Raw genomic sequence first — 20,428 nt, 5'->3', positions numbered from 1 at the left:
AATCTCTGATTAGCATGGCCCGCAGTGGACATATTCTGTAGTATCCGTGTAATACGCAACGCTAGTACAGCCCCAAAGTGGCGCGAAATCCACTGGCCGTGCCGTACCATTTTCGTCCCTCGGCCTGACAGCAACCTAAGTTCGAATAAGTGCCGGGACGGCTACTTGGACCCCGTTACTGCATCCCCGCAACAAGGACCGATTGCGTGACATACACAACGGGCTGGTTTGTTGTAAGCATCATATTTACAGCACGGATTTAGACCAAGACCTGACGCGAAATAATCGAATTTAAAGTATATGCATCGTTCACAGCCTTTGCAGCTGGCATGGAAGGTTATCCTCTTCCGGTCTCCCTCCCGATTCGGAGTTCTTTGCGGGGCCCTTTGTCAGCCCTGGCGCCAGCAGCTCCGGGCGCAAAGCACATGCCGCGCAGCAGCCAGCATGGTGAATGTAACTGTACACCTGGTTTACTTTGCAGGAAAAGCGATCATTCATTACTAGCAGACGAAAAAGGTAAGGGCCAGTTCACTAAGAGCCCTCTCTGGTTCTGACCTCGGCCTTATGGCGCTTCCTCGGAGGTTTAGAACTGCTCATGATTCGATTCAAGTTGAAACATGTTTCCCTCCGGTCAGTCAAATTACACCTTGCTGCTTTGAGCGTTTGCGTGGCACGCCTTGGCGCAACGTCAGTGGCCATGATTATGGGGAATGAGCTGCGACCCGTGGGTCGCTGTGTCACCTATCAGCTCCCGGCAAGCCGGCTGCACACGAATTGCATCTATGCAACGGCAATACGTTACCTGCTGCCCATCACTAGTAGGCACCCGTGAACCCCTAGGGAAAGCCAAGGACATCAGCAGCAGCAGCAGCAAGTGCTTCACAGCCCAGCCCAATGCCAGTGCCCAGTGCCCAGTGCGCCGAGTAGGTATGCTGCACGAGTCACCTCATTGCGCGCCCCATGCGTCAGCTGGTGCTGAAACCCCTTCTCCCCCCGTTGCGTCATAGCTTTGGAATCTTGCTGTTCGTGTGCTTCAGACTTCGGCAGACCTGCTGACCCTTCGCGCGTCTTCTTTTCTTGCACACGCTCCGTCCCTATCTTCTCCCCGTACAGGGCCCCCGCAATCCCCCCCCCATATGCTGTGAGCTGCCATATGCAAAATGTAAAGTCATGCATGGCACCCTCCCTCCTCCCACGCGCAGCTATATCTCGTATTGTATTGTAATCCATTTCCTAACACGTCCTAGTTCTAATCGTTCTGATCCAACCGCGGACAGATGAGGCGCTTGTTCCCAGCTGCCGGATGTCGTCACGGTCGCCGCCACGTATCGACCGTGAGGGCCGCGGTGGGGCCACCGCGGGAAGCAGCGGCGGTGGGAGCTCAGCGGCCCCAGCAGCCGCCTCACCGGGAGCACCCGAGAACCCCCCTGACGACGAAAGCACCCCCCGGCGGCTGGCGGAGCCCCCTGGTGCTGGCGGCGGGGCATTGTCCCAAAGCTTTACGGACAGAGATGCGGCGACGGCGGCGGCAGCGGCGGCGGCAGCGACCCAAATCGCCGACAGTCAAAGCGGCGCCAGCAGCGGACGCTATGCAGGCAATGGGGCCCCCGGGGGCGGTAGCTGCGCGCGCCATGTCATCGTAGAGGGCCCGCACACTCCCGAAAGAGATCAGGAGCGGGGGCCGGAACATGGGGAGGATGGGGGCGGCTTTGTTGGAGGGGTTGGCTTGCAGCCCCGCCCTAGCCAGGGCCACGAGGCGCGCAGCAGCGGCACTGGCGGCGGGGGCGGCAGTAGCTTCAACACGCATGACGGTGGAGGTCGCACCAGTAGCCGCGGCAGCAGGACCTCCTGGGTGCCGCGTGTCGGTATGCGGCGGGGGGGGGGAGGGGGAGCGGCCACCACGGCGCAGGGGTCAACAAAGACTCAGCGACCGACGCCGCCATCGCTGGCGGCTGCGGCGGCTGGGACTGTAGGATTATCCCTCGACGGCTCCTCGTGTCGTGACTTCTCGGCGTTAAACAGCGATAGGTTGTCAGAAGGTGCCAGCATGCCGCTGCAGAGGACTCTGCTGGAGGCGGCGGCGGCGGAGGAGGCGGCGGCGGCGGCACCGCCAACGCTGGTCCATTTGCAAGCGACGGCCCCGGCAGCACGTGCAGCTGCAATTGCTGCTGTTGCTGAGCAGCCAGGTCTTGTCACAGCAACGCAGACCCAGTCCCAGAGCACGCAACTTCTGGCAGCTGTGCTGTTTTCATCGGTGCCGGCACCGGAAGAAGCAGTTCCCCAGCCGCGGCAGCCTGAGGCGGCGCTCCCCCGCCATCAGCTGCAAGTTGCGGAGGGTGGCGTCCGCACAGGGCGGCCGGAAGCTCCCTCTTCCCCTCCCGCCGCGGCTGCCAGCTTGCTCAGTCGGACGACCTCCGGCAGGCTGCTCGCCGCCAGGGTGGCGTCACTGGACGCTACACAGCGCACAGCCGTACTGCGTACGGCGATAAGGCTGCATCACGCAGCGTCGCGCGGACTACCGGCGGTGTCAGCGGCGGCCGAGGCCCCGGCACCGCCGGCACTGTCACCATTGGCGGCGACGGCGGCGGCGACGAAGGCCGGCGATTTTGAGGGCAGCAGCAGCAGCAGCAGCAGCGCCGGCGGCGGCGGCGGCGGCGAGCGCGACAACGGCAGTTTAGAGAAGTCTCCCGTTGCACAGCTGCACGTGCTGGCGAGAGCAGCGACGGCATTTGTCGCGGCCTCTGATGCCGGCCCTGATGGCAGCTTCCAGAGCTACTATCCACCGTCCTCTAAGACCGTCGCGCATTCCCAGCTGCCAGCCGTACAACCCCAGCTGCCAGCCGTACAACCCCACGATCCAATATCGCCCGCCAAGCTGCTCACCTCAGCAGAGGAGCGCTTGGAGCCGCAAACGCCTGTGGGGACGGCGGTAGGGGGCACAGCGGCGTCATCGTCGGCAGCGATAGTCGCAATTGCCTCGCCGGGTGTGAGCGCGGGTCCCGGAGCCGGCGGCGGCAGTGCGCAGGTACGGCAGCAGCTGGTGACCCGGATCACTTTGGACCGTCGCTGCAGCAGCGGACGCGTTGCCAACCTGCCCTCCTATTTCGAGGTACTGGACCTGGAAATCTCATCGGCAGTCGCGACCGCAGCGGCGGCGGCGGCGGCGGCTGCATCCGTCGGTGTTGCCGCACCGACCACCACGTCCTCAGCGATCAGCGAGGACTTCGGTGATGGCGGCGGCGGCGGCGGCGGCGGCGGCGGCGGCCAGGACAGCTCCTTGGCTGCAAGAATGGCCGCCGTGGACACTGTTCGTGCACCGACGCAGTTGGAGCGCATGTCTCAGCCGACGCAGGCGTACGGCACGGGCCACGGCTGCAGGGTCTGTGGCCTGGGCGACGTCAGACCGGTGACGATGCTTGCGGCAGGCGACCACGGCGGCAATGGTGACGGAGGCGGTGGCATAAGGCTATCTGGCTGGCCAGGTCCTCCAGTTCCCCGCCTGTCTGCATCTGCGTCCCCATCCGGGCTCCGGGACGTGGAGGCTGAGGTGCCGACGGGGCAGCCGTCTACGTGGGCCTGGCGCGCGCAGTACCACTACCCGCCGCCGCCGCCGCCGCCCCCACAGTTACAGCACCACCAGCAGCCCGCCTCGCCGCACGCCGACGTCCGCATCCGTTGCTGGGAAAGGTCACTCGGCTGCGGCAGTGAAGGCGGCAGCAATGCCGACGGCAGCAGCGGCTGCAGCGGCTCGGCAGCTGCAATGGGCCGCGCGGCGCGGCGGTACCCGGCGCCACCGCCTCCTTCGCAGGCACAGCCGGATAGGAAGACCGACGGCGCGGCCCCAGGCTCGAGCTCCGTTACGGAACTGCGGCAGCATTACCAGCAGCACAACCAGCACTACCCGCACCGGCCCAATAAGCACACGGCGCAGCGGCAAATGGATCATGTGCCAACGCCGCGTACTTCGATGTGGCAAGCCCCTCCGCCGCCGCCGCCGCCGCTTCCACCTCCGCCGCCTCAGCAACAGCCGCGGCAGGCCGCAGCTGCTGCGGGGTTTCAGGTCCATTGCGACGGTTCGCTCCGCCGGTTGCCCCAACGGGAGCCCTCCTTCCCGGGGCGGTTGTCTCCGCACCACCGGAAAACGGAGGAGTGTGCCGCCACGCACAGGGGTACGTCAGCGGCATCGGCACCTTCGGCCGTCGCGGGTCAGTGCTTCAACGAGGGCTGGAGGGTCCCAGCCGCCGAAATCGCTGCCGCTGGGGGCGGCGTTGCGCGGCATGTACGGCCTGTAAGGATGCACAATAGCGGCCGCGGCGGCAACGCGGCCCAGCAGGACGAGCTCCTCACACCGCGCACCATCGCCGCTATTTCTAGCCCGTTCGGCGCTGCCACCTTCGGCGGCGGCTCCTACCCTGCTGCCGTACTAGCCGCCAGGCAAGGTGTGGCACTGAGTTTTGCAAAGGAGAGACGGAGGCCCGGCAGGCTGCCGACGCCGCCACCACGGCCGCCGCTTCAGCCACCGCCATCGCCGCCGCTGCGGCAGCAACAGCAGCATGAGCGCCGGCATCACCTTGAAGGAGTATCGGGGCTGTCGCGGCTGGACGAACCGGGATGGTTGGACTGCATGGTGGCGGCGGCTGCATGCGGGGACGCGTCCAGTTTGGAGCGTATGTTTGCGGGACTGGGGGATGCGGCACTGACAGCGCTGATGCACGCGGTGGAGATGCTGGAGGCGGGTGCTGGAGGTGGGTGGGCGTGAGGAGGTTGTTAGGGCTCAGGGCAGGTGCTGCAGCTTCTTGCACGTTTGCTGTTGTTCTTGGATAGCGCTTTTTTGACCGGCTCTTTACAGGAGGCATAAGTTGCCATAAATAGTAACAATCCTTAACAATTTTGCCAAGGTTGTGGAGCGAGCTTTGGTTCCAAGGTGCTTTTGTGCATTTGCTGATATGGTCTGCATGGCATGCATTGATGGCGGCGTGTTGGTGGCGTTCGGCTCAGGGCCTGCTGCCCTCTCCCCCCCACACACACAATACACACACACACACACACACACAACACACACACGCGCACATACACATGACTGCTTAGGCTGTCGCTGGGACAGTTTGCTGGGACTAACGATTAACCCGTTGGATGGCATCCGGTCAATGGCGCTTGAATGCGCACGAAATCAAGGGCTCATCACGAGACATGCATGGCCTATCGCTGCCGCCGCCGCGACGCAGAGCCGGATGGAGCTGCCCCAGTGAACGGGGCCAGGTGGGGACCGCCGCTGGACGCCGCCGAGCAGCAGCAGCTCGGTAGCGCCGGTGCGCCATCAACGGCGTCGGGGCCCCAGCTGCGCACCTCCTCCATCGGGAACCGCTCCACAGTTGCCGCCACCTGCCGCCCGGCACCGCAGCCAGTACCCCTCCGCGCAATGGGCAGTGGCAGCGGCCGGGCGACCCTTGGGCCACGCGCATCCGCCCCTTCGTCAGCAGCTCTAGAAGAAGATCCGCGTCATTGTTGCTGTTGCGGCTATCCACAGAGCTCTTCCGCAGGCGCAGCTGCTACAGCTGCCGTGGCGGCCGCGGCGGCGACAGCAGACGCTACAGTGCAAGGCGCTGAGGACGCAGCGGCGGCCGCGATAAGCTACCAAAAGGAGCTGTGGCGGCGGCACACTGGGTGCGGCGCAGTGCGACAGACAGCCGAACACGGGTACGACGATGCTGCCGGTACCGCTGGTGTCAGCAGGTACGATGCCGCGGCGGCGGATATGAAGCCAGGGGTGACCTGCAGCGGGGCCGACGACGGCGGCCAGCAGGCCACAGGGGCAAGCACGGGTAGCGGTATGGGGACTGAAGCCAGTAACGTATGTAGGGGCGGCGGCGGCGACCTCGACGGAGTGAATAGAGCGGAGCTGCCGAACCGACCAGGCAGAAAGGTCACCGCCGCTTCCAGCAGTGCGGCAATATCCACCAAGATCTCGGCAGTCGGCCATGGGAGCTGCAGCGCCTTTGCCGCTGCGGCAACCGCCGCCAGTACGACACTGGTGCAGGGCTGTTCTGAGGGTGGTGGTACGCGCACGGGAGGAGGGGATGCAGGGGGGGTGTCCCCGGGCTATGCGGGCGGCGACGACTTCCATGCACCGTCCTCCATCGTACCCCTCACTCTCACGACCGCGAGAACCATTCGGCCACGGAAGGCCGTGCGTGGTAGCAGCCGCGGAAGCGGCGGCGGCGGCGCCGCCGCCGCTACTGAAGTCACCGTGATACCTGCAGCCGCCGGCGAGATGAGGGCTTCTTCAACACCGGCTGTGGCGAATGCGGGCGGAGAAGCTGCTTTATCAACTGATGGAATCGTCAGCGCCTTTGGCGGCGTCGCAACGGCGACCGCTGCCGCCGCGGGGCTGCCGTCAGCGGAGGTTGGCCCCTCAGCGGCCGAGCCGCACGGGGCGGTGTCCGCCGTGGCCTGCCTGAAACGGGGAACCCCCGACGGAGGGACAGCTGCGGGTACGGCACATGGTGCTGCAGGCATGCATGACGAGGCGGCGGATATCGCTGGGCATGCTCTTCCGGTGCGTCAGTCCTTGGACGGCGTTGCGGGTATCAAGGCTGCAGCAGTGGGGGAGTATGTGGAGGGAACCAGTAGGCACGAGACGGCTGTGCAGGTGGAGGCGGAGGGGATGGTGGGTGCATCCTCGGCGGCGGTGTCGCTGCCGAGACTTGCGACACGCTTCGCGCTGGCGTCGCCCTTCGCACATGCCGCCATGCAGGCCCTGCCGCCCGACGGCGACAGTGAAGCCGGCGATAGCAGTGGAGGAGCTGGCACGGCGGCCGACACCGGCGCGGCTGAGGCGCAGCCTACGGACCACATTGCTCAGGCTCCCCATCCCAGGTCGCAGCCTGCATCACCGGTCGCGGCCAGCTCAGCCCGAAGAACAATTACATCATCAGCAGCAACGGTCGAGGGAGGGTTGCAAGCTGCGGCACAGGACACTGCGGCACCGTTGCCGCCACCGGCGGCTAGGCAATATGCAGTCGCGGTGGCCGGGACGGAGCTGGGACTTCATCAACGGACTTGTTCGATGAGGGGCGCATCCCGCGTGGGCAGCATCGGGATTGGAGGCGTGCCTGATACTGGTCGACGTGGCAGCGGATTCAGTGCATATCGCAACCCGGCAGCGGCTGGAACAAGTACAGCCCAGCAGTATTCACATTCCCACCCGTATCAGCTCCAGCACCAGTTCTACACGCCCGCGACAGAGGCAGTCGTCAGCAGCAGCGGCGGCGCAGCGGATGCGCATGGCCTTCCGGCGATGCCAGCGGCGCAGGGCTGGGGTCCGGCGCCTCCGTGCCCTGTCGTCATCGGCGGCGGGGCTTTCCCTGTCGCGTTGCAGGACGGCCCGGCGCGGTACGGCGTTGTGTCGCTGGGTGCGGCGGCGGCACCAACGCGGCAGTATAGCTGGCAGCTACCGTACCAGGTAGCGCAGGCCGTGCTGCACGGGTCACCATTCCCTGGGCCATCGGTGTCGCTGCCGCCACCAACCTTTCCATACCTGCAGCCCCACGCAGCAAATTATCACCAGCCTATGCCCATCACCGCCAATGCAGCCCATGACGACGTGCCTAACGAAGTTTACCGCTGCGGGGGCGGCAACACACGCCCGGACGGAGCTGCCGGATATGTGATGGGGCCATTGGCGATCGGTGTTGCAACGGGGGGATCGGTCGTGGCGCGTGACCATACTGTTGAGGTGGCCCCCCACATGCAACTGCCCATGCTGCCAATGGCGTCCACGTCATACGTACATCCGAACTCACAGCAACTACACCAGCAGCAACAGCACCCGCAGCCATGGCCGCCAGCGGCACCATTGGCTACGGCGTGCCCGCAGCCGCTAGTACGGCAGTGCTCAGCAACATGCACGTTATCGCCAGCATTATTCGTGCCGATGATCGTACCGCAGCAGCAGCAGCAGCAGCAGCAGCAGCCCGGCGGCGCCTGTGCCGGCATGGGTGTGATGGTGTGTGCTGCGGTTCCCCCGCCAACAACACCCCAGCTTGAGTCAGTGGTGGACGAGGCTGCAGGGACAATGATCGGCCCCAGGAACCAACCTGTGTACTTGCAGCCTCCACCCGCGTGGGCCGTACTACAGTTTGGAATACCGCCATATGGCGGAAATTACAAGGCCGCGCCGAGTGTGGCGGATGATCAACGAGATGTAGCACTGACGACGTACGGCGCAGGTGCAAATGGTATGTGTGACAAAAGGGAGACGGTCCCTAGGTCTTGCGGCCATACGATTACAGGGGAAAATGGGAAGCGGCATGAATGGATTGCATCGTGTCCCGTTCATTCAATGGTCACAACCGCAACGCATCTGCCTCTACTTCACACGCTATAGGTCATTTCGCGCTACGGCCGCTACAGTCAGGAGGGCGGCGCAGTAGACGTATGCTCCTGTGACACGTTTGCGGCATTTTCTGAAAGACGCAATGGCATGTTAGCAGCCAAGATGTCAACTGCGCACGATAGGTCGCTCCATCATACGACTTAGGGTTGCAGCGATGTTCCGTACTATGCTAAAGGAGGTCACCAGCGAAAAGGCGTTTAAGAAACCCTTTCTAAGTCTTTGCGCCCCGCAACCCTCACCATGGCATACGATGCAGACGGGCGCATAGCGGCCTTCTGCGCACATGCTTTCATGCGCTAACATACCACCACAGGCGCCTGGTTTGCTAACCTCACCATTGTTGCCGAAATTGAAACGATGTCCTCCATAGCCCCAGTACCACCGAACCCCTCCCCGGTTGAACGTCACAAGTTGATCTTTGCTTTGTGTAATTCCCATCCCGACCCGCATTAGGCATGGCCACCGCCGCCTCTGCTGGGTACCCCAGCAGGTGGCCGAGTAGTGGCGGGGTCCCAGCCCACCCACCGCTACCACCAGTCCTACCGCCACCGCCAGCGGTGCCATTTCCACAACAACGACAACTCAGTGCTCATGGTGGCGCTGCGGCTGCTGCCGGTTGCTACACGTTTAATATCCCTGAAAACGCTAGCAGCAACCGCACCTGCAGCAGCTACGGTGAAGGCACCTCCGGAACCTACAATCATACTTTAGTAGTCGCCGATGAGCCACCACAGGACTGTAGCGATCCCACCGTCGCCTGGCAGCATTACGATCCGCCGTTCGGCACAGCAAGTAGAAGTGGTGGCAGCGGCGGCGGCGGCGGCCATAACATATCCGCTCCTGTTGCGCAGGGCCTTGCCGCCGTCGCAGCGATTTGCGACAAGCCTCCACAGCCGGTGATGGTGTCACCACACTTCCATGATGTAGCAGCAAGCGGCTGGCCTGTCCAGCAGCAGCGGGGCCGCTGGAGCGCGCAGGACAGCAGCCGCCGACGCAGCCCAGCCTCGTCACGCCACTTACCGCCTGCGCCCATGCTTCCGAATTGTACTGCGCCTTTGGCCCCTCCGGCGGCAGCAACTGCTGCTACTGCGACACCACTGGATGCGGTAACCTCTGGAGGTGCTGGTGCTTGGGAGGCGCACTGGCCATCACCGGGGATGGAGCTGCAGCACCGGGTCGGGCAAGATGCCAGCGGCGTTCTCGTGGCAGGACGCCAACATGAGATGTTATTTCAGCAAAGCGAGCCCACGGCTGCCACCACAATGGAGGAGGCGCATCTGCCAGGCACGATGCCACCGCCCCCGGCTGGAGAGCACCGGGAGCAGCAGAAGCACTACCTTGACGACGAGGGTGGAGAAAGTGGTGACGGCAGTGAGCGGCGAGGGAGCCGCACGCGGAGCCGTCCTCGAGGTGGGCCCAGCACGGTGGGCGGCGCCGGCAGCTGCAGCGCTGGTGCGGTCACAGCCAAGCCTCCCCGTGATGCAGTGTCGGTGCTCAAATGGTGCCATGTACAGCATTCACGCAAGCAGGTGGGCGCGGGCTCTGGGGCCGTCTTAGACCGGATGGTCGGGTCGGGTCACGGTCGGGAAGGTGGCAATGGAGCGGGCTGAGGCTGGGTGTGTGGACATATGCTGGGCCGCCATGCCGGCCGTCATTGCTGTGGGCAAATGCAGAAACCCATACGGGAAGGTGCTTGGGGCGGGCTGAGAGCGGATGCAGACGACAGGGCCGAAGGGAGGTCTCCACACAACCTGTATAATGGAAATGCGTCGTTTTTTCGCGGGGTCGCTGTATGGTAGGGACGTGGGTGATAGCCTGCCCGGGTTACGCATTGGCACGCACTTTACCGGTCCAAAGCGACGGCAAAGTCACAGCTTGCAGCGTTGCGTTGCTTGGCTGCTGCTGTCAAGCAGTCCTATGGACCAGGCCAGTCAGGTCAAGCAGCTATCCAGCACCAAGATGAAGAATCTCTGGCTTGTTCTGCTAATAGCATATCCATGGCATGCTGCTTTTGCACAAAGCACCACAGCCGATTGGCCGACCCTCGTTGCACTGCAGTCCGCCACCAACGATGCATGGACGGTCGCCTCATCATCAGCAGGGCTGCATGTGCGCAAGCACGCACCAGTCGAAATTCGACTGGAAGACTGGTTGCAGGCAGGCAGGCAGGGACATAGTTGCCACCTTCCAACTGCCATCGCAACCACGTCTGCAGCATTTTGCCGGAAATCTACGCGCTGGTACCGATGCCATTTTTGCCCTGTAGTTGGCTCCTTGCTGCCAGCTAGACTGCCGCCTCACACCACACCCACCGCTTGAAACCCTCTGCCACGATCAAATCTGATCTCCTGCTTGCTTTGTATTGCAATCATGTACGCCTCCATGTATGCCTACTATCTGCCACTAAACCCGCAGGCTCCATCTCTGGATGACGACCTAGTTCGGGAGCTGGTCCGGGTGCAGCTGCAGTCCAACAAGCCCATCCGCGCGCCTTGGTATCGTGACGCAGCCACCAGCCGCCAGCAGGCTCAGGCTGCAGCTGCAGTCCTGCAGCGGCAGCAACAACGCCAGCGAGAAAAGCGGCACGCCGAGGTTCAGCAGGGTACTAGGCAAGCGACTCAGAAGCCATGTTTTCATCAGCGCAAAACGGAGGGAAAATGGTTGCCGGCGCAACACGTGGAGGGTGAGGTACATGAGGTCCTCAGCATTAGCAATAGTGAGAGGGGTGAGGCACATGTGCACAACATGGAGAGGGCAAGCGCTGAGGCCAGAGGCGGCGTGAGCGTAACAACGGATATGGCAAGCGGAATGGGAACTGGTGTTTTCATTCCCAAGAAGGGGTGAACAGTGGCACAAGGATATGCGCAGGTGTGCGTGAGCTAACAATTGGGGAGTCGGTGCGACATGTAAGGGAGCAAGGATGAGCCAATGCCCCGTGTGTGGCGCAAGTTTTTTCTACATTGAACTCTATCCACGCAAGGACAAACGACTGTGTGGAATGCTGAGACGTAATTATGGTCCTTGGTACTATTGCATGCGCGACGTGGAGCGTCGTTGCAGCGTCGTTGCAGCGTCGTCAACCCCAGTATTCAGCAGTAGCTCATGCCTGCTGCATAATACGTTAGGGACATAACTACTCGGTCGCCTAAAGTTTCCGATGCGAGCAAAGCCGTGTGAGAAGACTATGCTGACGTGACACTCGAGAGGATGGCGTTCCCAGGTTATTAAATCGAAGGGCCGCTTGGGAAGTCATTCGTTGGCAAAGCAGGGCGACGGCAGCACCCAGGACAGTCTCTCTCGGAAGAAAGCTGCGGAATGGAGTCTTTGCGTTGCAGGGCTTAGCCGTGCGCAGGATGTATTCGGGGATTTGGGTTTGCATGGGCCGAGAGTGAACAGCTGGATTACCTGTATGAGTTCGTCTTAGGGACTGTTATTGCGTGGCTGTGTTGGCCGGCACCATGGTGCCGCGTGTCCGTGCCAAGAGCTGGTCTTGCTGGTTGAGGCAGGACTCGTACGCCTGGCAGCTGGCGAGGACGGCGAGGATGGGTTGTAAACGGTCCTCCCACGATGCGGCTGGTTCCAGTGTGTTAAGGCCCCAGGCAATGTCCTCATAAAGCTGCTGTAGGGTTGAGCCGCTATCGAAGATGGCACGCAGCAAGGCAAGGTAGTCCGGTTGATGCTGCCGCTCGACTGGAATGCACTCCTTTGACTTCAAGGCTCGCACCCTGTGGCCGGAAGGCATTGGGAACTCAGCAACTTGGACTTTGGGGAACTAGCATGGGGAACCCTTACCTGGCGGCAATCTCCTGCTGGCCCTTGACAATAAGGCGGTTGTTGCTGTTAGCAGTATGCAGCAGTTTGCATAGAGTTTCTTGCGTCAACACGTCTGCTGCTGAAGGGGCGTCCTTATGGGCTCTCAGGCTTTGAACTTTGCAAAGCGCGCTATGGTGTGTGTTGCCGACGTCGACTAGACCGGTTGCGGAGTTCAACAGAGATGGTAGGGTTGGTGCCACTCGAGGAAGCGTAACCCCGTTTTGCTGAGCCGCGGCTAGGATGCTTGCAAATGGGTTCGTCGTTGAGCTAGGCCCTGTGGTTTGCATGCTAACTTATATTTAGGAAAACGGTTCCTCAGGGACTGCTGGTCCTGACCCGCAGATTAGGTTGGCTTTGCACAGTAGCTGTTCATATAATTGAATAGCGATGGATTTGTTCAAGTCCCCGTACGCCCTAAGCTTACAATTGAAGGAAAACGGTTATATATGTAGGATTCAAGAGAATATCGTTGCAAACAGACAAAAGTGGGAGGAAGCTTGCAAGAAATAAAGTTGTCGTACAATAACGCCTGCGCTGACAGAGCCATATAAAATGCATGCTAGGCACGATGAAGACCTTGCCGGAAGAGCGCGAACTTTTAAGAGCAAAGGTTAGTATCACCATTTGCTGTTCGCTGGGTTACCCAGGTCGGCGGTGACCGCAAAACGCATACGCCAAGGATGCATCAGACTGGTAACCTGCAACCCAATTACAAAATTATGATTTCACATGAACTTTCCCTTGCACCCTTGCACTCTTTTTCGGTTGTTTGCCTCCACGCCTTGTGCAGAATGGCACTGCTGTCGTCTGCTCAGCGCTGCGCCCTCCAGGGCCGCGTCAACGCCTTCAAGCCATGCGCACCTGCGCTTTCAATCCGTGGCCGCAAAGCTGTGGCCGTCCGCGCCGCGAGCGATGACGCATTCGCCGCGTACAAGCCGACCACGGCCGCGCTCTTCCCAGGCCAGGGCGCACAAAGCGTTGGCATGGCCAAGGACCTGGTAGCCGAAGTCCCTGCTGCCAAGGAGCTGTTCGACAAGGCGTCCGAGATTCTTGGCTACGACCTTTTGAAGGTACGGAAGGACGTTTTTAATCCTAAAAGAAAGTTATCCTAATACCCGGCCTGCGTCCCCAACTGTGCCATCATCCCAGGTCTTTCCTCCAACACCACGCTGTGCTGTTCACAAAATCACACACGGGCCGCCCAACAACTCGCAAGGGAGGGCCTGATTGAGCGTTACGATTGTGTATGTGCATCCCAGGCCGACCCCCCCAAGCCCAGCCATCTGGCCGGGGTCATTACCTGATTCGCTGCGCTGCCCGTGCAACCCACCAACCAATACGACGTGCCTGGAGCTCCACGCTGCATAGACCTATTTCCCTGGTCGCCTCATGTAAATGCCTGAACTCAAGCCGCCACACCTCTCTTTATCCTAGCCCACCTCACCCCACCGTACCCCGGCGGTCTCCGCTGCTCTCCCCTCCCGTCCCTCTACAGCTCTGTGTAGAGGGCCCCAAGGACAAGCTGGACTCCACTGCCATCAGCCAGCCAGCCATCTACGTGGCATCGCTGGCGGCAGTGGAGAAGCTGCGCGCGACTGAGGGCCAGGTGCGGGACTAGCTGGATGGGTGAGATCTGTAATGGTTGGTTGGCAGTTACTGCTTTTAGGGGTTCCGAGCGAAATGCAGTTCGGCAGTAATGCTGGCGGGGTTTCATGGGAAGCCTCCGTGACAAACTGAGGAAATATACCCTGCAAGCAATTAAGGTTAAGCTTCATGAAAGGGTAGGGAGGGGTGGGGACACACTACCGCAAACCCCACCAATTAAACTGCGGCAGGCAAGTGGACGCAAGCGTTGAAGTGATTTAAGCGAGGACGATTTGAAGCGCCCCGGCCCTAAGGGAAGCCATGCACCCCCTCACCAATGCTCGTGATCGTTTCGCAGCACCAGCACATCCGAATGTGAACGCAGCTCGGGGCCCGGAGGAGGCTCCGGGTGCGGCGCGGGGGGGGGGGTCCATTGTGCTATGTTGCTCAAAAGGGTTCCGTAACCCGGCAGCCTTGTCCTGGACCTCCCCCCCCTTTTTGGAGCTCCAGGACCCCCCTCTCCCTCTTTCCCCCTGCCCTGCTCTGCCCTGCCCTCCTGGCAGGCTGCCATTGACGCCATCGATGTGGCGGCCGGTCTCAGCCTGGGCGAGTACACGGCGCTTGCGTTTGCGGGGGCCATGAGGTGCGGGGGCGGGGGGGGACGGGAGGGCGGGAAGAGGGAAAAGGGAAGAGGCTTACAAAGTGGGCGGAGCCGGGGAAGGGGAGGGACTAGGGACTTGGGGATTTTCAGTCAGCACAACACGACACAAACTAGACATGTACACCCCGACGCACACTCCTACATTTTTGATCCAGGCAACTGGAGTACCTACCGAGCACACATGTTGCTTGCTCTGCTTTGTTTCCCCCCTCCTACGAATGTTACGACCGTGTCGTGTATTCGCACCAGCTAACGGAAGCAGTGCTGGAGGAGGTGCACCTGGTGATGCTTTACCACCGCACCGCGAAATCCTCTTTCGTCCCCTGCTCCCTCCGTCTGGGGACCCACCACGCATACACACATACACACATACATGCACCTCTTAGGTCTTTTCCAAAACTTCAACATGGCAACAAAGCCTTCCGCGGTCTCGCAGGCAGCGATTCTCCGTCCGGTAGCTTCGCTACCCTCCTTCCCCCCGCAATCCTTCTCAGTGCCCCCCTCCGGTCAGCAACCGTCTGCCCTCTTAACATTCCCGCAATGCGTTTCTCTCTCTCTCTCTCTTCCGTCCTCTCCCCCGAGTCGCCATTTCGCTGTCACTATCATCGCCCTCCAATGAATCACCCATTTTTGCCCTCCGCCATCGCCCCTGCCTGCTTGCGCAACCGACCTCACTGATGTGGCGTGTGCCTGCTGCGGGTGGGGACTGCGGTTGCTGTTGCCTCTCCCCCCCGCAGCTTTGAGGATGGTTTGCGGCTGGTTAAGCTGCGCGGCGAGAGCATGCAGGCGGCTGCCGACGCTCAGCCCTCCTCCATGGTGTCGGTTATCGGATTGGACTCGGGCAAGGTGGCAGAGCTGTGCAAGGTGAGGACAAGGGGGGTTTGAGGGAGGGATGAGACGAATTGACTGACGGTTGAAGCAGATGCCAGACATAGACGGATATTCCAGTTAAGAAGCAGATACTGCGTCAGGAAATTTTGTAAGTTATTAACCAGGGTGTTAGGGGATTGGTGTAGGGGTATGGAGGATTATATGGTGCAAGAAGCGATGGCCGACGTCAATGGCCCAACTGCTGGGAAGGGGAGAAGAGGGAATGGAAAAGGGGAGGAGGGTTCAGCGTGCGCAAGTAATTGCAGCATGCTGGAAAGGCCGGGTATGGAACTGAAAGCATGCGAGAAGAATGTGGGGGTTTGCACAGAAAAAGAGAGGGCTGCGAGGCTGGCGGATGGTTGGTGGCTGATGGTTAGCAGCAGGGCTGGCAGGCTTGTAGTGGGCGTGGATGGAAATTGGGATTTGAAAAGGCTTCCGCAGTCTTCACGCGATTAGTGAACGAAAACTGCCGGCTCTCAGGCATTAAGGGGCGGTTGGGGACATGCGTAAGCGGGTGGGGTCTAGGAAGGTTAAGGTGATGGGGGAGGACAGGCAGACCTGGGTGGGGTGGAGGGGCGAGGGGGGACAGGCGTGGACGGGAGGGGTCGGTACTCGGCGGAGGGGGACTAGACAATGAGGATCCAAACCGATGACCCCTCCACACACACCCGCTTTCCGCACCCCGGAACTCCGAATGGGACCTCAGGTACCCGTATTCCCCCACCATCCCTCCTGAACCACCCGCAGGCCGCCACTGCCCAAGTGGGCGAGGACAAGCCCGTCAAGATTGCCAACTTCCTGTGCCCCGGCAACTACGCGGTGTCCGGGAGCAAGGAGGGTTGTGACGCAGTGGAGAAGCTGGGCAAGAGCTTCGGAGCCCGGTGAGTGCGGGCAGGGCAGGAGCAGGGCAGTACGGGCAGAGTGGGGCAGAGGAGAGGGGATGATGAAAGGGAAGATAAGGACTCTGCGCGACGAGCCGTCTTAAGCGCGGGTTGGACAGGGGGCAGGGCAGGGCAGGGGCAGGGCAGGGCGGCGGCAGGGGGCCCCGTTGGCGCGCTTCTCTAAACCCCGTGTCCCGTCATATCTCCTCCTCCGCGTGCCTGTGTCCAGCTGCATCGCAAGTCCCCCGGCCTGTCCTTCCCTGCCCTCATGCCCCTCGCCCCTTCCCTAAGCCCCACCCGTCCTCAACCCCCTCACTGCCCGGGTATGGGCACGAGGCTGTGGTCTCTGCAAGCGTGCGGCCGTTGTTGGCACACATATACACAATACCCACATATACCCACACACATGCCGGCACTCGTACCCTTCCAAAACGCCTTTACCCATCCACCTACCGCACGCGCATTCCCACCTCTGTCCACTTCCCACCCTAATCCCACTCCCACGCCGCCCAGCATGACGGTCCGCCTGGCGGTCGCGGGTGCCTTCCACACCGAGTACATGTCCCCCGCCGTCGCCAAGCTGCGTGAGGCCCTGGCGGCGACCACCCTGGTCACCCCGCGTATCCCCGTCGTCTCCAACGTGGACGCCCAACCGCACTCGGACCCCGCCACCATCAAGGACATCCTGTCGCGTCAGGTGGGTGTGGGGTGTGGGGTGTGGGGTGTGGGGTGTGGGGTGTGGTGGGGTGTGGGGTGGGGTGGGGTGGGGTGGGGTGGGGTGTGGGGTGGGGGGTGGGGTGTGGGGTGGGGTGGGGTGGGGTGGGGTGGGGTGTGGGGTGTGGTGGGGTGGGGTGGGGTGTGGTGTGGGGGGTGGGGTGGGGTGGGGTGGGGTGGGGTGGGGTGGGGTCCTTCGTGTGCGTGGTTGAGGGGAGCCAGAGTGTGCCCAAGGAGCCGTAAGGGTTTGTTGGGGGTAATACTGTGATGTGATACGTGATGTGATATGTGTGCGTGTGTGTGATGTATGTGTGTGTGAGATGTATATCTGTTACATATCGATCGGGGGCTGCGCAGCCCCGACGGAAAGACCGCCTGAGCGCTCTCCCGCTCTCGCGCGCGGGAGAGGGGCGCTAGAGGGGGACCTCTGGGCCCTGCTAAGCAGCCGAGAGCCGCAGGTCTCCGCTAGCTCCGCTCTCCTCCCCCGGGGTGTGGGAGGCGTCGCACGCGCGCACGCTCTTACGAGTGAAGGGTCTGTCACGCGAGTTCGCGTTCACTGAGCCTGAAGCACGAAACAAGACTCCTCTTATCTCCGGCCTGATCCGCCGCTTGGGATGAAGGTTCACTAAGGGGAAACCCGGAAACCCTGTGTGCACATGACCCGTTTGCTGAAGCGGATAGCATCTTTGGGGTCATGTGTGTTGGGAGATAGCATGTTGGGGTCATCTTTTGAGGTTGGAGAGTGAAGATATGTTTATTTTGATCGTGTGTGATGCTCATTAATTAATGAAACACGTGCGTGGGACGTTTGTTAACGCCCCGTGTTTTTTTTGCGGATTCAACCCCGCAGGTGACTTCGCCCGTCCTCTGGGAGAACACGATCAAGACGCTGCAGGAGAAGGGACTGACCAAGAGCTACGAGATCGGGCCTGGCAAGGTCATCGCTGGCATCGTCAAGCGAATGGATAAGGGGGCAAACATTGTCAACATCACTGCATAGAGACCAGGGGGTTCTTTCGGAGGGCGTCCAGCCCTATTTGTTGTTACAGTTGAGATTTGAGGACAGCAGGCGTTGTGAGTAGAAAGAATCCTTTCTGTCTTTGGGATTCTCTGGATTCTTCCACTCACAGCATGATTGTCTGAACATGTCAAGAAATACAAGTCGCTTGTTCGGCAGCCCACGCTCTCATCTCTCCATGCAAAAAACCTTTTTCGTCTCTGTACAGCTTGCACCCCACTTGGACGCGTTCGTTCTCATCCCTTGCCGGTTGCGCCAAGCTTTTATGGCTCCTCAAGACATTTTTATTGGACACGACATTACCGCGCCGCTGCTGGGATGTCGCATTCTTATTGTAAACTGCCGCGTGTCTCCCATTAAAGGGTAACCGTAACCATATCCTTTTATTGTCAGTAACAGTTCCCAAGGTAAATTGGTAGCAAATCCTCATAAGGGTACATAGCTGTTAAACGTCCGCAGCCGAACTAAGTCATGACTAACGCGACCAAGACAGTTTGCGCGCATCACATGCTTGTCCACAGCACATCCTCCTGTATCTTGAAAACAAAGCACCGCCCGTCTGCCAAACACCCCATCGACCAAAACATGCAACAGAAAAATATTCATCCAGGTACGACAACCAGATGTCGAAATGTTGAACACAAAAACCCACAGCCACCTTCCCCATGACAGTACAACTTGAAACTCACTGAGACGATCGCATTTCGGCCTTTAAATTATCCGTACGGCGGATGGCAAAGACGTAGTTCGCCCCGTCGTATATTACAGCATCGGTCCTGATGGTTTCAATACGTATCAGGGCAAGATGAGAAGACAGCGTTGCCATCCTGCCGCAGGCTAATCACTTAGTACGAAGTGGTATCCATTGTGTTTGGAATTATGGATGGCGGCACGGAAATAACTTTTACTAAAGCCAAAAAGCTCTTTAAAAGGTTTTCCTTCCAATCTTCACAGCGAGACTCTACCGACCATGCTCTCATCGTTGCTTGAACCAGGGCTGTAAAAGTTGTGCAAGCTTGCATTAGCAAAGCTGTAATGACAAGCATCATCCCATCCATCACATTCAACACCCGTAATCCTGTAGTCGCCGATCGCAACCGAACGTGCCGAGAGTTTCAAAACTGTGACATAACGAACCAGCCCAGACTGCCGTGGCAGAAAGTAAGTAAGATGATGGATCCCACAATAACTGCGCGCCAGGCCTCCGCAAGAAGCTACTGAGCCGTTAAAACGATTACACAGGAAAGGCGCGGCGTGTCGGAAACAGGAGGTCCGGCCCGAAGGACGAGCCCACGCCAGCCTCCCGGAAGTGTCGCACCACGTGACCAAACAGGGGCCAGTCCGTCAAAATGATGAATCCAACATTACATCATCGCAGCCCTCTCCTCTTACAGCAGCAGCAGCAGCAGCAGCAAGAACAATAGCAATTTTACCATGGACCGAGAACACCCAATGTATCAATTCCATACCCTTCTCTACAAGGACCTCCGGGAAAAAATCAAACCTCTTGTATTATGCGTGTGTGCGCGCCTGCCTCTAACCTAGCTAATGATCTTTCCCCATGCACCCGAACGAAAGAAACAAGTCAGGATGTCTGTCAGGATGTCTGTCCACGTCTGTCCCGTGCGTGCAAAGGACACATATCGGTGTGTTCATCAAAATTTCACCAATCGGCAGCCCAGCAAAACTCCTTGTCCTCACCTCGCCTCCTACTACTGTATCTCCTATCCGGATATGGCCGCATTGCCGCCGCTCTGAGCCAAGGCCACACCCATCAAGCTGCTGATCCGATTACATCCCGCGTAAAGATGACATCCAGGGATGAATTGAGTACGTGGTAATAGGTAGTATTTTTCTCTTGTAGTACTACTCCCGGGCGCATATGTCACCTTTGGCAACTGCCACACGCAATGCATCGCTGGCAAAAGCGTAAATCTCTAGCCGGGTATACAGCGAGCACCCCTTCAGGGCGCACCCAACCCCATTTGCCGCTCCACGTTGCACCGCGCTCCCTAATACGAGTGCATATATGTGTGTGTGCATGTGTGTGCGCTTCCGCACTGCGGCACGCTGCTTGCAAAAACATGCACGCACATACAACTGCTAAGCAATCTCGGGGCCGTCCCATCTTCCGATTGTCCCCCGCGCCAAACGGAGCGTCCCGGAGCGTGCGCCGCCAGTCGGCAGGGTTATAACAGCCCTGGGTATCCGCAAAGTGCACCCGGCGCCGCCAGAATCATTTAATAAGGCCCACCTTGCCTCGATAGGCCCCACCACAACCCAGAACAGCGCAGAGCAGCAACATAAAGGATTAGAATACCATCCATATCCCATCTCACAGGCCTTGTCCAAAAAGGTAGAGGACTCCCCCTCGTTCGTTAGCATGAATGGGAAGCAACCCATATCAGGGGCCCCGGGACCGCGGAGGCCACCGACACTCTTAAGAACGCACACAAACACACACACGCACACTGGCACTACTACCATAACCC

The 20,428-nt window shown here is 60.3% G+C and overlaps 3 protein-coding genes across 3 annotated transcripts; 2 read left to right on the top strand and 1 right to left on the bottom strand.

Annotated features, from left to right (window-relative positions):
• Positions 1-782: 782 nt before the first annotated feature.
• On the top strand, positions 783-11,239 carry VOLCADRAFT_90194 (uncharacterized protein; the record flags this gene model as incomplete). The annotated part of the gene is made up of 8 exons (XM_002949755.1): positions 783-923; positions 1,114-1,141; positions 1,278-2,437; positions 2,813-4,745; positions 5,226-5,309; positions 5,541-8,228; positions 9,515-9,924; positions 10,811-11,239. The coding sequence occupies 8 exons, from the start codon at positions 783-785 to the stop codon at positions 11,237-11,239; spliced, it is 6,873 nt and encodes a 2,290-aa protein (XP_002949801.1).
• A 586-nt stretch (positions 11,240-11,825) lies between these two features.
• On the bottom strand, positions 11,826-12,495 carry VOLCADRAFT_90193 (uncharacterized protein; the record flags this gene model as incomplete). Its single annotated transcript, XM_002949640.1, has 2 exons — positions 11,826-12,120; positions 12,188-12,495. The coding sequence occupies 2 exons, from the start codon at positions 12,493-12,495 to the stop codon at positions 11,826-11,828; spliced, it is 603 nt and encodes a 200-aa protein (XP_002949686.1).
• A 300-nt stretch (positions 12,496-12,795) lies between these two features.
• VOLCADRAFT_104457 (uncharacterized protein) lies at positions 12,796-18,654 on the top strand. Its single transcript, XM_002949754.1, has 8 exons — positions 12,796-12,818; positions 12,999-13,278; positions 13,704-13,814; positions 14,356-14,435; positions 15,191-15,317; positions 16,071-16,204; positions 16,718-16,901; positions 17,769-18,654. The coding sequence occupies exons 2-8, from the start codon at positions 13,000-13,002 to the stop codon at positions 17,916-17,918; spliced, it is 1,065 nt and encodes a 354-aa protein (XP_002949800.1). The 5' UTR covers positions 12,796-12,818; position 12,999; the 3' UTR covers positions 17,919-18,654.
• The last annotated feature ends 1,774 nt before the right edge of the window (positions 18,655-20,428 follow it).

The sequence above is a fragment of the Volvox carteri genome (genome assembly GCF_000143455.1).
Source record: "Volvox carteri f. nagariensis unplaced genomic scaffold VOLCAscaffold_15, whole genome shotgun sequence".
NCBI lineage: Eukaryota > Viridiplantae > Chlorophyta > Chlorophyceae > Chlamydomonadales > Volvocaceae > Volvox > Volvox carteri.
This window is presented reverse-complemented; position numbering and strand designations above follow the sequence as displayed.

Excerpts from the sequence above, each read along its gene's own strand:
- VOLCADRAFT_104457 (XM_002949754.1), top strand. The coding sequence starts at position 13,000 with ATGGCACTGCTGTCGTCTGCTCAGCGCTGCGCCCTCCAGGGCCGCGTC. Across the intron at positions 13,279-13,703 it reads TTGGCTACGACCTTTTGAAG|CTCTGTGTAGAGGGCCCCAA; the intron begins GTACGGAAGGAC and ends GTCCCTCTACAG. Across the intron at positions 16,205-16,717 it reads GGCAAGAGCTTCGGAGCCCG|CATGACGGTCCGCCTGGCGG; the intron begins GTGAGTGCGGGC and ends CACGCCGCCCAG.